The sequence below is a fragment of the Carcharodon carcharias genome, chromosome 3 (genome assembly GCF_017639515.1).
Source record: "Carcharodon carcharias isolate sCarCar2 chromosome 3, sCarCar2.pri, whole genome shotgun sequence".
Lineage (NCBI taxonomy): Eukaryota > Metazoa > Chordata > Chondrichthyes > Lamniformes > Lamnidae > Carcharodon > Carcharodon carcharias.
The window spans coordinates 98,534,144-98,551,883 of NC_054469.1; the positions used below are offsets into that span (position 1 = coordinate 98,534,144).

The 17,740-nt window shown below is 45.1% G+C and overlaps 1 protein-coding gene across 1 annotated transcript in view; it reads right to left on the reverse strand.

The window, feature by feature from the left end:
* zgc:110045 (uncharacterized protein LOC664755 homolog) overlaps positions 1-17,740 on the reverse strand; it is a 269,243-nt gene that overhangs the window by 48,720 nt on the left and 202,783 nt on the right. Inside the window, exons 8-11 of the mRNA XM_041184229.1 lie at positions 7,370-7,498; positions 7,026-7,100; positions 1,329-1,370; positions 790-865 (exon numbers count right to left, since the gene is read on the reverse strand). Coding sequence (XP_041040163.1) covers positions 790-865; positions 1,329-1,370; positions 7,026-7,100; positions 7,370-7,498 — 322 coding nt within the window. The remainder of the gene's footprint in view (positions 1-789; positions 866-1,328; positions 1,371-7,025; positions 7,101-7,369; positions 7,499-17,740) is intronic.

The following is a 17,740-nucleotide window of genomic DNA, read 5'->3' on the forward strand; positions in this document are numbered from 1 at the left end:
AGGTAAAATTAAAGAATAAGGAGGAACGTACAAACAAAAGGAAAACGTCAATAGATGTGAGAAGCAAAGGTTTAGATGTGCAAAAATACAGATACAAAGATATAAGAGTATATCAGGCAAGAAGGTAACTGAAAAGATATGGCAAGATTTAGAAAATGAAAAAGGAAAAATGAGGGAAAAGAACTTAAAGAAATTAAAAACAACAACTATTGGTTGAGAGTCATAAAACAGACAGTTTATATTAAGGAAGGATTAAAATAAAGGAAGTTATCTTTTAAAAGAAACACAAATTTAAAAGATCATATCTCAAAAGTAAATTAAACATGATAAGGATTCAGGAAAGAGACTGATTTACAGTTTTAATTGTTTCTGTCTGTATATTACACAACTTTTTCATGTAACATGCATCAGATGTATGTTAATGAGAATATCAAGGTTTGGCTAATACAGAAATGCTTAATATTAAGACAAAATGAAATTTAGAAAAGATGTTGAACAACAGGACATAATTGTACTATATTGGAATTAAAACAGAAACATATTACATTTAAATGATGCTACAACATACTATTATTTTTTTAACAACAAATCTGTTAACAGGGGTACAAGACAACAATGAATAACTATTAATGACATAACTCATAACAAGGGTAATTATAAAAATTAGTCACAGTTAAACGTGACGACAGGAAACTTGGTCATTGACCACATTTAATTAAGTGATATAATGACCATGGGAGATAAAGGTGCTTTGAGAAAGGACATCCCCACGGTGTCATGGGTACGTACCAGGGAAACCAGGGGTGGTCTGCCCAAGGGGATTGAAAGGGGTATGCTGCATAGCCAACTGGTGAAGCTTGGTCAACTGCAGGGCAGGATGGGAAATTAGAGCTAACCAATCAAATGGAATTATATCAGAATACAGAAACCATCTTTCTTTAAAAAACAGGATTAATTAATTAAATTAAATACATTCTTTAAGTCAATCATTTATGCTACTATTCAGAAATAAATGTGTTAAAATTAATTATATTTCTACTGCTAAATATATAATAACTATTGTTAATGTCAAAATACTATTTACATTTAAATAATTAACACATTTTAAGCTATTAACACAAGGCTAACGATTTGTATCTGGGCCAATGTACTTTCTAGCAAATATAAATCACAAAACAAATTCCAAATAATTCACACTGAACTACATATTACTGTATTACACACAGCAAAAACTACAGCAAACTCTCTTCCACTTATTAATGACAGAAAATAAATGCCGCCCAGAACAAATGAGAAAGAGGGCACTGATTGGAGTGCTCAAGACTCACGTCAGGATGAGGAATTGCATACTGTCCCTGAACTGTGTATGCCTAAAACAAAGGGTTAAAAACATGCAATTACATTTATCTGTGCATTCTAAAATGCTAAATTAAACCACAAAACTGAATAAAAATACGACAAAATCACATTCACTTAAAATAACAGCCACATTTAAACTTAAAGCACTATGGTCCATTTTATAAAGCACACAAAAGCCTTAAGTGAAAGGAATAGCTTGCCCTTTTAGGTCAGATAGGATTTTAGTCAGATTTCAAATGCGTATGCATGTGACTGTTCTTTTCTCCCTTTCCCTTCCCCTCCCATAGACTGTAACATATGTCTCAGTGAGATTCCATTGGCATTACTGAAATTATTATATCACAGGTAAGCCTGGGCACTGGGTGGTCTTTCAGCTGAGCTCAGCCAAGACCCCTCCAATCCTAACTTGATGTCCATGCAAATAGGAATCACTGTATCATGTTCCAGAGCAGGAACTCTGTTTGCTTTCCCATCTCTAGCCAGAGATACTGTGTTCAATTGTACACCTTCTGCCACTAGAGCTGAGATAGGTTAACTCATCACAAATCAAGGATTGAGCATGGAATCTTCCTGGTCAACATGATGCAGCACCACTTCATGAAGGCATGGCTTTGAAAACATCGGCATTGTGGGAACCAATATATTGCCTTATCAAGCAGTGACAAGAGGCTGGAACAGAGGCGGGTGAAGAATGAAAATACCAGTGCTAATTGACACTCCAGTTTTCTGTCAGCAGAGAGTTTCATCAGGGTGGGGGAGGGCAGCCCCAAGAATCTGCCCAGTCCATTGACAACTGCAATTAAGGTTGTTTAAAAGCTCATTGAGAGCCATGTTTAAATATTGATGGGAATACGGACTACAAATTGGCTTTGGTGCAGACCAGGTACATGGAGGTGGAAACACAGTGGTGATTTAGTCATTTCTAGCCCAGGGAACTAAGTAGGCCCATGAAAGGGAGAATGATGCAGAGGGAGACACAGCCATTGGCACATATGTGCCATTGGATTAGCGCAGGTAGTGGAGGAGAGTGGTCAGTAAGTGCTTGGGCAGTTATCACCCTGCAGGTATCATGACTGCATAACAGAAGGGGCCAAGGCTTCCAATAAAAATTGGCAGACCACCTGAACACAAGAAAGGTAGCAGTTGACAGTAGAAGCTTGATGCAGGTAGGCCTTACAGTACACTCATGTATGGTGGTGGTCTGCTTCCCTCTCCATAACATGACCCTCCAGTGAGGCATGGACATTGAAGAGGGTGAAGGGCTAGATGGACACAGTTCATTGGAGGGAGAGGAGTGTCAGATAGTGGAAGAGGAGGAAAAAGAGGAGCAAAAAGGGGAAGATGCAGAACACAAGGGTGCCATGACTGCACAGGGAGATGGCTGGGCTGACATGGGATTCAAGGATCTCATCACAATGCCAATAATGTCCGGGATCATCTGACCTTTGCTCCTTTTCACCACTTCCTCCATCTTTTCCATACAGTCATTAGAAAAAGGATCACACACCTGACTTCATGTATCAGTATTTACATGGTATTCAAAATGATAACAACTACATTGTTACATGAGGTAGACAACCAAATGACCTATTTAATGCTCCACCCGCTGTGGTGGCCTTTACCCTCTGCCACCTCAACATGATGCTTTCCTTATGGCCTCTGAAGAGTTAGAGGCAGCCTGCTCACTTGACTCTGCTTGTGGGTGAGATGCACGTTGTAGTCATCATCGCTGTAGAGGTACCGTTGGGGGCTGGGGTGAAACTCCAGAGGTTGTGCACCTGCATCATTGCAGGGGCAGCCTCCTCACTGGGCCCTTCTGTACAAATACTCCCTCAATCAGTGGGCCCCAGGAGTCCGATGATGATGATGGTGCAGCATGAAGGGTGGCACCCTCATCCTCCTCCGTGATGGCCTCAGCCCTTGGCTGGTGTTCTGAATGGCTGGAAGGGAGTACCAGCAGGGGCACAACTGCATCCCTCCAAACAGCTCTGTGCCAACTGTACCACTGAAGGGTTTAGGCTACATAGAGTGGCATGCGTCCTGTGTATGTCAGTGCACGATCCCTGCATGCACTCTAAGTGCTATTGCATATGATTCTCCAGGAACCTGGCCTCTTTCTCAATGGAAGAGCTCATGTGCTCAAAGCTTTGAGCCATTGTGGAGAACATGAGATGAATGGACTCCTCCATTCCTCCGACATGTGAGTCCACACCTGTTGCTGCTGATCCATTTAGAGCCTTCTTTCCTGCGACTCTGCATCTGTGTCCATCAGAGCATGGCTGTGTCTGTCCTCCACCCTCCCAGAGGGACTGCCCTCAGTTGCCTCTGCCACTGCTATCTCCTCCTGCACACTTATGACATGCTCCTCACCAAATGCCGCCTTACCTAATTTTTTAAAATTAATTCATGGGATGTGGGTGTTGCTAGCTAGGTCAGCATTTATTGCCCATCCCTAATTGCCCTTGAGAAGGTGGTGGTGAGCTGCAGTCCATGTGGTGTAGGTACACCCACAATGCTGTTAGGGAGTTCCAGGATTTTGACCCAGCAACAGTGAAGGAACGGCAATATATTTCCAAGTCAGGATGGTGAGTGACTTGGAGGAGAACTTCCAGTGTTCCCATGTGGCTGCTGCCCAAGTCCTTCTAGATGGACATGGGTTTGGAAGGTGCTGTCTAAGGAGCCCTTGGTGAGTTTCTGCAGTGGATCTTGTAGATGGTACACACTGCTGCTACTGTGCATCGGTGGTGGAGAGAGTGAATGTTTGTGGATGGGGTGCCAATCAAGTGAATTGCTTTGTCCTGGATGGTGTCAAGCTTCTTGAGTGTTGGGGCTGCACTCATCCAGGGAAGTGGAGAGTATTCCATCACAGTCTTGACTTGTGCCTTGTAGATGGTGGACAGGCTTTGGGGAGCCCGGAGTGAATTACTCACCACAGGCTTCCTACCCTGAGGAATTCCTGCAGTGATGTCCTGGAACTGAGATGATTGACCTCCAACATCCACAACTATCTTCTTTTGTGCTAGGTATGACTTCAACTAGTGGAGAGGTTTTCCCCTGATTCCCATTGACTCCTTCTCATTTCTGGGCCCAAGGAACTAGAGTTCCATGATGCCACACACAGTCAAATGCTGCCATGATGTCAAGGGCAGTCACTCTTAGCTCACTTATGGAATCCAGCTCTTTTGTCCATGCTCGAACCAAGGCAGTAATGGGGTCAGGAACTGAGTGGCCCTGGCGGAACCCAAACTGAGCAAACTAATCATGTGCAAAGAGCCACTGAAGTGACAGTGTTTATGCTGGTGGAGGGCTTGTACACTTGTAGGGTGTAATATTATTTAGTCTGTAGTTCTGCTCTGTCAGCACTTGGCCCAGTGGTGGTGAAGGAGTCGGTCTTAAAGCTTTGATGTCAGCACCTATGCGAGGCACAACAAGAACTCATGAGAGTTAGTTTTGGAGATCAGAAGCCTCTGCAGTGCTGAGGCTTCCCAATACAGCTGAGTTTCCCACATGTTGTTGGATAGACTGGAGTGCCATGCACCCCCTTAATAAATGAATTCCAGTTTCTCTTCACCGTTATTCCACCAGGGATGTCCATCTCGCCTCTCCTGACTTGCTCTTCATCTTGACAATCTTCACGATTCCTTCTTCCATTATGTGGATGACAGGCAGGTGGATAACTCCTTATATCTGAGCCCTTTCTTGGGCATTAGCATTTCTACTGCGAGGAGAAAACAGGTACATCAGAAACTGATGGCCTGTATGGTCAATGTCAGTGGCTCATACACATAAAAAGCTGCATGTCTCAATGGTAGCAGGTCCTCAGCAACACTATGGACTGAATTTCACCCTTGTCATGTGGGCTTGACAGGGGCAGATAGGAAGCCACCTGCCGCCTGCGATCAGGGCTGGAAAGCGATTTCACGCTGGCAGACCAATAAAGGCCAGCCAGCATGAAGCACGAACGGCAGCGCTCAGTGCTACCTGTGCAGGCAAGGGAAGGAGGGCGAGTGGGGCAAGTGCAAACTTCGAGCAGGCACGCGATTGAACGCTTGAAAATCTCCCTGAGGTACAGAGCTGCCTCAGGGAGATGAGTCCATTTAAAAAAATAAATAAAGATTTGAAAAATGTAAGAACCATGTCCCCTCATGTGACTCTGTTACATGAGCAGGGACGTTATTAATTAAGTTTTAAAATTTTTATTTTATTTTTATTTGCAATAGGGAACTTCATCTTGCCCGTGGATGAGGTTTCCTAAAAAATGCAAAGACCACTTGGCCTTTTCGCCTGACCGCCAACCGCAACCCGCAGCAAAAAATTCTATTTAATTGATAATTTAATGGCCTTACTAGGCCTTTTAATTGTCAGTGGGTGCACTGCCAACTCTGGCGCGCACCCGCCGAACCAAATATCGCACAATAGCACATTGATGTTGAGATGCTCATCCGACGTCATCGTGTGTCAGTTTACGCTCAGGCAGGTTGTGCAAGCTAAAAATTTTGCCCTATTGCTCCGAGTCTTCCTGCTGGGTCAGTAAGTATCCTAAGCATACATTCACCCATGTTCAGGAGCAAGATGCACCCTGAGGCTTCTCAGCCACTATGTCTGCTGAAGGATGAATACCCAGATGCCTGTCCTGAGGGTTCTGCATTACAATCACTTTGCCAGAGCAAGTAAGGTCATTAAACCTCTTCCTACACTGGACGCAGTTCCTGAATACCATATTCTGTCTGCTTATTGTGTTGGTGACCTTTATCCTGGCCTTCTTGGTGTCCTCCTGCCACCCTCTGGGAAGAGGACCTCCATCCTCTCTCTAACTTCCTCAAGAAGGATCTCCAGGAAACCATCAGAAAAACTAGAGGAAGCCCTGCCCTGATTCCAGGCCTCTGCCTTTCCTGCTCACTGTGTATTTCAGCAAGTAATGCAATGAAATAGCAGCTAAAATCAGGTCTGCTGTTTTTCTGAACTGCCTCTATTCATCTCATGATTGGCTACCTGAGCCACACTCTAATCAGTAAACACTGCCCAGTGAAGATGCTTCCCTCTGGATGTGGACTTGGTATCCGGAAACAGTTCTGATATCCACTTCCCACGCCCAAAAGGAAAATCAAGTCCAAGATAAGTAACAATGTCCATTGCCAGGTACTCTGCTGTTTACCTAGAAGCAATGGCATGTACTTTAATCACTGTTATGGTTGCCATGTAATGAAATATACCAAATATATAAGGGCAATCGATTCCTCAAAATTGAAAAATAAAGCTACTTATAAAATATTTAAAAAGCAAGAACTGAGTAAGATAATATGGCATGCAATACTTTAGATTTCTTGTTTTGCAATCTAACCAAATCACTATTTAAGGTAGGGGAAGACCAATATAGAATGTCAAAATTTATGAATTGAAAGCCATCTCAATATTATGTTAAAAACTGTCAAATAAATTCAGACTAATGCAGTGTCAGGAAAAACTGAGAATAATTAGAATTATTAGCAGATGGTAAGATATTAGTCACCCCCTGCATAAATAAGATATGGCATACTATGTTTCTAAATTAGTAATTAAGACAAGAAAGAAGACAGAAAAAAATTTGAAAAACTAACAGGTGCTGGCTGATGGTGGGCCAAGACGCTGTGGTTTCCTGCGGAAGCCAAAATGGTGTCTGCTCTTACCTGGCCACCTGCAAAAATGACGGGTGCAGAGGCAGGCTTTGGGCGATAGGGAATAGTAGCACCTTTGGGTGGGGACTAAAGACAAGAACATAAAGTAATAGAGCAATGTAGAGCAATAGAGCAACTCAATATTGTTGATGGTTAACAGTTCCTTATGTATATTACTAACAATTTGAGATTAATTTTATGATTTAACAGATTAATTACTAAGAGTATATATAATCTTTTAATAATTCATCCTTGTGTCTGAAAAAAATTTAATTGTACAATTACTTTTATTCTAGCTTGTAACTGCAAAATTCAAATGTAAGGATACGGTTTGCATTTTTCTCCAGATGTCGTACCTCCAGCATCACCACACAGATCTGTTTTACACATTGAATAATGGCATCTGGTGTGCCAGATATAGTAACAGCACGTTCAGTGGAGTTTGGAAGCATATCACCTGCTACCTGCACCTGGGCCCCTGTGGTCTATAAACAAAGAACAGTAAAAGCATATTTATGCTTCTTTAGATGTAGTGGAAAGAAGTTGAATGACAATTTGAATCCACTGCTTAAAGAGTACACAAAAAAGTTTCTTAAATATTTGTAATGACTGATTTTCTAATGACTTAGCACTGAACATTTTCAATAACATTTAACTTCAAACACCTTTTCCCCAGAATGATTCTGAATATGTACTGAATGAAGCTAAGTATTTTATATATTATTTATTGAGTTACACAATTATCTATTATACTATATATTTGTAAAGTTTGGCACAATGCCTTGAACAAATGTTAGCACTTAATAACCATTATCATGATATTCTTTAAGAATCTTGGGAAGAGGCTTGGGAACAAATTCCTCAAGACTGAAATCTGGTAGGATTTTCTTGGGTACAGTGCAATAGAACTCTACGGAAAAAATTTAAAATCCAATTGGATTTTGCTGGCTAAGGAACAAGTCCCGATCCATGGTCTACAAACCCTAACATCAATAATGAACATTTAATACAAAGAATACAATATGGTATGTAATATAAAATGGTAAAATTACCCATTATATTTGTAACTACATTGTACCACACATTTACCAGGACTACACATTTAGTACATCAATGAATGGGTTCATATATTTCTGTGGCAGATGTGAATAAAGTTACAGATCTGATTTGTGTGGTCCCTTGTAGCCTGTAATCAGGATGTTTGTATGTAAGGTGTGTGTACTTCCTTACCCTCAGACTGATTTTTCTTAATTTAAAATAAATTCCAGCAGAAGGCTTTTTGGTGATTTTTTTTAAAAAAAAAAGGTTATTTATTCTCCTGCACTTGCCTCGGATGTTTGAATACAATGGCCAAGATTTTCCATGCCTGTGGGCTTCGGGTGTGTTCAGTGGCATGAATGGACAATATGGCGAGCAGGCCAAAAATTGGTTTCACGACATTGTGAAACCAGTCTGTGATCGTCCACTCCGCCTGCTGATGGCGTGCCGCATTTCCCGCCATCGGATGTTGAGAACCTCTTTGTAATACATTATCATATCATTATAAGGCCAGCTTGTCGGAATTGTGTCTCCACCCACCACTTGATCGTCCACCCATGTTGGCATGATTGCATGCCGACGTGTTTCACAACAGCATATAAAAGGCAAGTACCTGGCAGGATGCACTTTGAGGGGAATTCGGAGGTGAGTACACAGTAACATTGCAAAGCGCACGCCCGGGTCACCTGTTGGACTTCAAGGTTGAGGCACGTTGTGGGGTTGGGGGGGGGGGCAAGGGCTGCCCTGCGGTTGAGGCAACCTGGTGGGAGGGAGGGGGGTTTGTGGGGGGTGGTACAAGGGTTGCCCAGCTGTTGAAGTAGCCCTAAAGCACATGCGGGTTGGTGGCGGGGCGGGTGTGGGCGAGTGAAGTGGCCAAGTATTTGAGAAACCTTGTATAAAGTGACCATTCCTTGGCAGCTGTGACATTTCAGGTGCAGCCACATTTATATGATTGGAGTCGGGCCTCTAGCTTCTCTGCCCACTCAAGCAATGGAGAGGCATCAAAGTGCCGCCAAGATGTCCAGAGCTTTTCACCCACTGGGCCAGAAAGCAAAGTAATGAGCATTTAAGTGGACTGCCCAACAGTTGGACCACTGGGCAAGTTGTACAATCTCCTTGCTAAACTAGCCATGAAGCAGTCACTAGTGAAGGTGCTTACAGCCCCTTGCCCAGTGTGGACCAGTCTCTCCCATGCTTCAAGCTAACAGTGCAGCCTTGCAGTGCAGGTTAGGAGAACGTCTGTGCCTGAGCTGAGAGCACAGCATGAAGCCCAATGGGCAAAGCTACCATCAATCAGTCAGGTGGAATGGGGCGGAGGTGGGCAGGGTTTTGGACAGCCTTGCAGCGCAGAAATCTCTGGCCATCCAAATGGTGGCCGGCACTCTCCGGGATGCGTTAAGGGGCCGTCAGACTTAACTAAGACAGGTTCTTAGTATACCCATACCAATCCATTCATCTCTCTCTTTCAAAGAGAGGAGGGGCACATCAGAATCATGGAGGCTGGTGACCTAGTTGTTTGCCTCGCGGCTTACAGAGAGCAAAGATGATAGAGAAGAGAGCAACTGAGGCACCTGGCTATGCAGAGGGAGGAGCAGCACCCCCTGGAAGAAGGGGTGACTGAAGTTCCCGCACATGTTGCCGAAAAGCCACAGCGAGCCATTGCTTGTAGGTACCTAGCTAGACCCAGGCTCTATAGACGCCACCTTTCATTCCTGCAGATGATCGAGAACCATTGTTGCCAAAGAGTCCACATATCTAGGGAACTGGTCAGTCATATCGGCCACCTGCTGCAGGATTTGGCTCCATGGGGACATGGGCAGCATCCACTACCAGTGGCCATGAGCGTAACCACGGCGATCAATTTCTACTCCAGTGGTTCCTTTCAGGGTTCCATAGGTGACCTCTGTGGGATATCACAAGCCTCCACCAACAAATGCATCCATGAGATCATGGATGCCACCTTTGCGAGGGCAGACAACTATGTGCATTTTGCCCGGTACCACGACAGCCAGGATGCAAGAGTGATTCGATATGCCAAGATCTTGAGTTTCCCACAGGTTCAGGGTGCCATCAACTGCACTCATGTGGTGATCAGATTTCCATTGCAACACACGGTCAAGTATATTAACCACAAGGGATTCCATTCGCTGAATGTGCAACCACCATAAACACATCCTGCAGATCTGTGCACGGTTTCCAGGGAGTGTGCACAATTCCTACATTCTCAGTTGGTCACAGATCCCTGATGTCTTCCAGGATCCACAGAAGCTGGAGGGATGGCTCCTCGGGGACAAGGGCTACCGGTAGAGGATGTGGCGGCCTCAGGCTGCAGCAGAACGAAGGTATAATGAGGCTCATTCTGCAACTCGCAGCTTGGTGGAGCAAACCATTGGGTTGCTGAAAACAAGGTTTCGGTGCCTGCGTTGGTCTGATGCACCCCACAGAGGGTGTCACCCACCAACATCATCTGCCGTACCCCTTATAACCTGGCACAGGACCAGGGAGAGGAGCTGGCTGAGGAGGAGATGGAGGAGCTGGAGGTCTCCTCCGATAAGGAGGATGCCAAGAGCGATGAGATTGAAGAGTTCCTTGAAGATGACAATGACGGGGATGAGGCCCTCGCGCTGGCCAGATGAGGCCAACGTGCTCAGGAGGTCTTCATAGCTGCTAGATTTGTGGAGGATGTTGATGACATGCAGTAAAGAGGCACCATAGATCCTCAAATTGTATCTATCAAAATTTGACTCTAGTCTGGCTTATGACAATGCACATACCCTCTGTGGTAATGCTCCTGTCATAGAAATGCAGTGGATGCCTTAATAGGCAATTGCAGGAGGATGATTATGACATGCAGTGAGGACCTCCATAGATCTTCACATAGCGTCTGAGAATATTTGACCCCTGTCTGGCAGAGAGCAGCTTGCTTGCACTGTGTGACCAGGGTCATATCATAGAGACGCAGCCATGAAACATTAAAAGCATCTGATCCTTTGTCTGCCTTCAGCACCTGACCCCCTTCAGGCACACAACATCACTGGTCACAGATGCTGAAGAGATGGGGGCCAGCTCCACCCTAAAGGTGCTGAGAGAGCACTGAGAGAATGACGGAACTCTGTGACACCTGGCCACAATGGGCCAGACACTCCCGGGGTCACCTGGATGGATTGCTCCGGGTGGGGTAGACCTGCTGATCCTCCTCCCTATGGCTGACTCCTTGAGGAGAAGGGGTAGCTGGAATAAGATCGAATTGCCCTGCACCCCTCTTGCACACACACTGTTTGAGGCCAACTATATCATCAGCGTTGGAGTTCTGCCCACACAGCAGTGCAGGAGTGACTTCCTGGACCAAGGTCTCCATGGTGCCCGCCACCCTACCAGTGTTGATCTTGGTGCATTGGCATGCCAGCGCTATCACCTTAGCCTGAAGGCAGTTGGACTCCTCCATCTTGCCTTGCAATCTGACTATTGCAGCAGACATCCCTTCGTGAAGTTCCCGAGCTTGCTTTTACAGTTCCAGCAACTGTGACATGACCGAGTCCAGATCTCATCATCTGACCCGGACTCAATGATTTTCTGGCCTTCAGCAATCCTCTGAGTTCTGGGGACCTGGGAAGTCCCTGCCGTCGCCTGCTGCGGATCAGACAGTGTGATGTGCTCACCAGATTGTGACCCCAAGGCTACTGTAATGCTAGGTCTCTGCGCCGGTGGAGGGTGTGGATGAGCACTGTAACAGGACCTCAGGGAGGGTGTCTCCAGATTCCTCTTCGGAGGTTTCTTCAGGGCTTGATTAGAGGCCCTGGGTCATAGAGTCCATCAGCTGTTTCCCAGATGTGCCTGTGGAAGTAAGGGGAGATAATTAGTGCATAGCAGTGGACTGCGAAACTGGAAACAGCATGGTTGTCTGCTGGATCCTCATTTGGCAGAGCACCACTGACCTCACTGTCATGACAGGAATGGTCCAGATCTCTTCCAGCCAGCTGGATGGCTCTGTTTTCAAAGTCCATGAGGATCTTGATTTCAGACATTCCTCCACCAGCCTGCGACCTCTCCCTCTTGTTGTGTGCCAGCTTGTCCTGCATGAATAGAGATGGAGAGTGTTAGCAGGACACCTGCCAGGCCAGATGATAAGTATGCCTGGCATGTGTGGGTGGTGAGTGGTTCCATGGACAGGATGAGGACAATGAAGGTGTGTGTGAATAGTGATGTTCCTTGAACTGGCAGTGAAAGAGGGCCCTGTGGACCTGTGATGGGTTTATGAGTGTCTGAGTTGAAAGTGATGAGAAGAGCGACTTACCCTGGTGGAACGGAGGAGATCATTCATCCTCTTGCGGCACTGGGTGGCTGTACTCTTTTAAAGGGCGTTGGTGCTGACCACCATTGCCACAGCTTCCCAAGCCAGGTTAGTGATGTTGCTGCACATGTGCAGCCAGAGTGAGGGTAGTGGACATTAAGGCGAGCCTCCACTGCATCCAAAATGCGCTCGAGAGGCATGTCATTGAACCTGGGGCCTACAGCCTTTTTACCTTTCAGGCCATGTCATCTTGGCAGCGCTCATGGGCTGGAAGCACCGAGACATGAGCATATGGTTGCACTTTAAATACGGTGCCCGGCATGCTGAAGTTATGAGGTGATGGTGGCGGGCGAATGAGAATCCACCTGCCATGGAACATTGTATTTCCCGGGAATGCATAAATAATGCAGCGGATTTGGCTTGGTGCGGCTTGAAAAGCCGCCATTGTGGCCAGCAGGTAAAACGTTTTACCCACCTGCTACCGCATTTAGTGCAAACCTGGGACAATTCCATCCATGGGCAGAATTTTCTGGCTGATGTGCGGGTGGCGGAGCTCGCACGCCAGCACTGAAAATGTCGCACGCTGACGTATGCGAGCATCCCGACATCAGCATGCGGCATCGTGATAGTTAGATCGGCGGGACGCACGCCCGCCATTAATTAAAAGCCTTGTTAAGGCCATTGACTCACCAATCGACCAGGAATTTGAGGGGCCCGTGTGAACTTCAGCTTGGCACATGGGCCCAACGGGCATGTGGGTAAGTGATTTTTTACAAACCTCATCCAGTGGTGGGATGAGGTTTGATATCGGATTTAAAAACGTTTATTAAAGGTTTTGTGTACTTTATTAACATGTCCCATTTCATGTGACATTTTCACAAGAGGGGATGTTAATGAATTTTTTACTGTTATATTTTTAATCTTTTGACAGCCTTTCAGCGATCTCCTTGAGGCAGCACTTTGCCTCAGGGAGATGTGTGCTCTTTTGCGTGCATGCCCGAAAGTGCGCACTCTCACAGTTGGGGAATCCCCTCCCCCATCCCAGAGGAAGCGCATAGTGCTTCGTCGGGCAGCCCGCTAAGCGGGCCTTAATTGGCCCACCCACGTAAAATGGTAGCGGGGCTTGTTTCAGCAGCGGCGATCAGCTGCCCACCCACTGCCAAGTGGGTCGGACCCGCCCGTCCATCAAGGGCAAAATTCTGCCCAATGTCTCAATCGCTTGTCTGGATCACATTTACACACACAAAAAATAGGCACAGATGAAGTTAAATCCGTAATTATAATAATTGAGTTCTTAACTCAGTTTTTATATTGATGCAGGCCTGATGAACTTCTTGGCTGAGTTGATACTTTAGTTGAGTGAAAGTCTTTTAGAAACAAAGGGCTCTCATGAAGCTGTGAAGTTTCTTGTAGACAAATAGCCAAGAGGTTGTTTCTTAGGTGGACTTGAAAAATGGAACAAGTACAGTACTTTCGCTGCATTGGAAGAGTTTCAGCTATGATGGTTCAATTGTTTCAGATGTTTCCTGGTGGTGTTTCTCGCACGCACACAGTTTTGCTTTCTTCCAGTTGTATTATGCTGCAGTCCCTGACAGGTAATTCCAGTCACATGACCAGGTCCAGACCACCATGATTGTGGTAAAGCGGAGTGCTTTGTACATTTAAGGGAATGTAGTTAGTTGACCATGTGACTGTATTGACCAATCGTTACACAGCGTGGAATTCTTGGGTAACTGTAAGTCCAGAGTTGGAGGTGATTGAAGAAGCACACATGGTGTTAGTGCTTTGTTCTTAGTTCCAATAAATTACCCGTGTTTGTTCAGCTAATCGGTCTCTCTGCCTATACTGTTTCAAGCACCAACCAATGTGTTAGCATCAAGGGGCGTAGCTAGCGTTCACTGGACAAAGTGAACCTGATAACCAAAAACATAAAACTGGCAATGAGGATAAACCGGATCAATTGATGGCAATCAAGAAAGCCGTGGTAAGCCAGCTATGTTACTTTGTTACCACCTTGAAAGCTGTTTGAAAGCGCAGTCTCCTTAGACATCGAGAATGCCGCAGTTTGGGCATCTTGAATCATTCAACCCCGTATCCGAAGACTGGTCTCATAATGTCGAAAGCTGAGCGTTCTTCTTTACAGCTAATGATATCACAGGGGAGGACAAGAAGAGGGAGATTCTTTTGTCTTCATGCAGAAGCAAAACGTATCAGCTGATCCCCAGCCTCACATCACCTAACACCCCCGATATGAAGACTTTCAACGGGTTAGTAAATATTATAAAAAGCCACCTGAAGCCAAAGCCCTCAGTCACTATGCAGTGTTTTAAATTCACTTTGAGGAATAGGCATCAAGGAGAGACAATCGCTGACTCTGTAGCTGATTTAAAGGAATTAACAGAATATTGTGAGTTCGGAACTTCAATTAATGACAGGTTGAAAGACTAATTGATATGTGAAATCAGGGACAATGCTATTCAATAGCGATTGCTATCTGAAAATAATCTAAACTTCACTAAGGCACTAGAATTGGCAACAACCATGGAGAGCGCTGTTAGAGGCTCGAAGGCAATGAAAGATACACAAAATGGCTCCGTCCATCTTGGTGGGACTGGTAATGAGAAGGACTGGTAACAAAAGGCTTAAAAACGTTGGACTCTGGAGAAAGGCGGGGAACATCCACAGACCATTGAAGAACAATACTACAGTGAAAATGCATGACATTAATGAGAGAAATGCAAACAGGCAGCCTACAGGTGATCAACAGTTCAGAAATAGTGAATGCTTTTTCTGTCACCACAATCGTCACATAACGGGGCACTGTGAAGTTAGGCTGAGACAGCATGTTAAAAACAAAGGTAGAAATCATGAAATCTGTCTTGTTGAAGAACCAGAGGAAGTAGAATCTGACATCTATTCATATACAACCTGAAAGTGGGTGAAACTGAGCCAATCCAGGTCATCATTAGAGTCAATTAACAACCCATCAAGATGAAGATCGATATTGGGGCATCCATGTCTGTCATAGGAGAACATATATTCAGACACTTGAATGAAGGAGTCCATCCTTTAAGTTTGGAAGAATCAGACATTAAATTAAAAACATATACGGGTGAATAAATAAGAGTGAAAGGGATATGTCAAGTCCTGGTGTAGTATGGGGATCAGTCTGCAAATTTACCCCTTATAGTAGTAACTGGGGTGGGCCCCAGTTAATTGGTCACAACTGGCTCAAAAAGATTAAATTGCAATGTGCCAAAATTTTTCAAATCAGAATGAGAAACTTACAGGAATTGTTACAAAAGTACACTTCCATTTTCAGTGGCGAGTTAGGAAGGATTTGTGGGCTACAAGCTAAAATCCATGTACTGAGGCCAGAACAAAGTGTTCGCATATGCGATGACTATAAGTTAACTGTACACTGAGTGGCCAAACTTGATAGACACCCGATACCGAAGACTGACAAATTATATCCAAAATTGACAAGGGACATTACATATTCAGAACTCGACATGAGCCAGGACTACCGGCAGGTAGAGTTGGAAGAAGAATCTAGGGAATTCGCGACCATTAATACACAACGAGGGTTGTATCAATATACTCAACTACCCTTTGGAGTCTCATCACCGTGTGTTATTTTCCAGCGTACCATGGAAAATATGCTTCAGGGACTGCCCCAAGATGTTTGTTAATCTGGATGATGTCTTAGTCACTGGACGAACTGACAAGAACATTTACGTAATTTGGAGGAGGTGCTGAAATGCTTCTCACAAGCCGGGGTGCACTTGAAGTGAGAAAAATGTATTTTCCAAGCCAAAGAAGTAGTTTACTTGGGCCATAAGGTCAACGCACAGGGCCTGCATCCAGTGGAAGAAAAGGTCATGGCTATTCGGAAGGCACCTGCACTGGGAAACACTACAGAACTAAAGGCATTCTTAGGCATTATAAACTATTATGGGCAATTTCTCCCAAATGTATCAACCGTACTGGCTCCATTATATGCATTGCTTAAGAAAAACCATAAACGAATATGGCAAGCTCCGCACCGGGATGCGTTTCTGAAGGTAAGGCATTTGCTAAGATCATTGGCCCTAATGGTCCACTTTGACCCAAAGAAAGAATTGATTTTAACTTGCAACACATCGCCTTATGGAGTAGGGGCTGTACTTTCACATTGGATGGTGGATGTCTCCGACCGAACATTGGTTATACATCTTGCACCCTCAGTGCTGCAGAGCGATGATATTCTCAAATTGAGAAGGAGGGCTAGTCTGTTGTGTTTGGTGTTCGGAAATTCCATCAATACCTCCACGGTCTCCATTTTCACATTATATCCGACCACAAGCCTCTACTGGGATTATTTGTGGAGAATAAGGTGATACCCTCCATCGCATCTGCTTGCATCCAGAGGTGGGCACTGATATTGGCTGCTTACAAATACATTTTTATTCACCAATCAGGAAGCCAGATCACACGTGCTGACGGGCTGAGCCACCTCCCCCTGCCAGATAACAACGTGAAGGTTCCAATTCCCCAGGAATTTGTCTTAGTACTAAATTTTTTGGATTCCTCCCCTTTCCACACAAACAAATCTGTGAGTGGACATGCCAAGATCCACTTTTATCTCATGTTCGGGAGCAGATCATGACTGGATGGTCAGGCAAGCCAAAGTCTGATGACATGAAGCCCTATTTCAATCACAGATATGAGCTCACCTGCCAGGATGGCTTATTGCCCTGGGGAGCAAATGGCGAAGGACCATTACTGGCCGAATTACAATGCGCTCACCCTGGCATTAGTAGGATGAAGATGCTCACGTGCAGCTACTTGTGGTGGCCAGGAATGGACGTGGACATCAAAATCCTAGTCAAAAGTTGTCTTCAATGCCAGCTGATACAAAAGCTATCCCACTTAGCTCCATTGCACCCATGGGAATGGCCGGGGTGGCCATAGGTGCACCTCCACATTGACTACATGGAGCCCTTCTTGGGCATGATGTTCCTTTTTCTAATAGATGCCCACTGCAAGTGGATGGATGTCTATGAAGTCCAGTCACTCACGTCTGCTGCCACCATAGACCATTTGCGACAGAGTTTTGCAGAGCACAGGTTACCAGAGGTGCTCGTGTTAGACAACGCGACTGCATTTACCAGTGAGGAGTTCCACAGGTTTACAACCCTCAGTGGAATAACTCATATCAAAACCTTGCCTTACCAACCCCCTCTAATGGTTTGGCTGAGCAGGCGGTCCAAACTTTTAAGTCCGGGATGAAAAAACTGGATGGGGATTCCATCAGCACCAAATTGTCACTGCCTGTTCACATACTGGATGATGCCACACACGACCACCGGTATTGCCCCCACTGAATTATTCATGAAGAGATATCTCTGCACCAGTC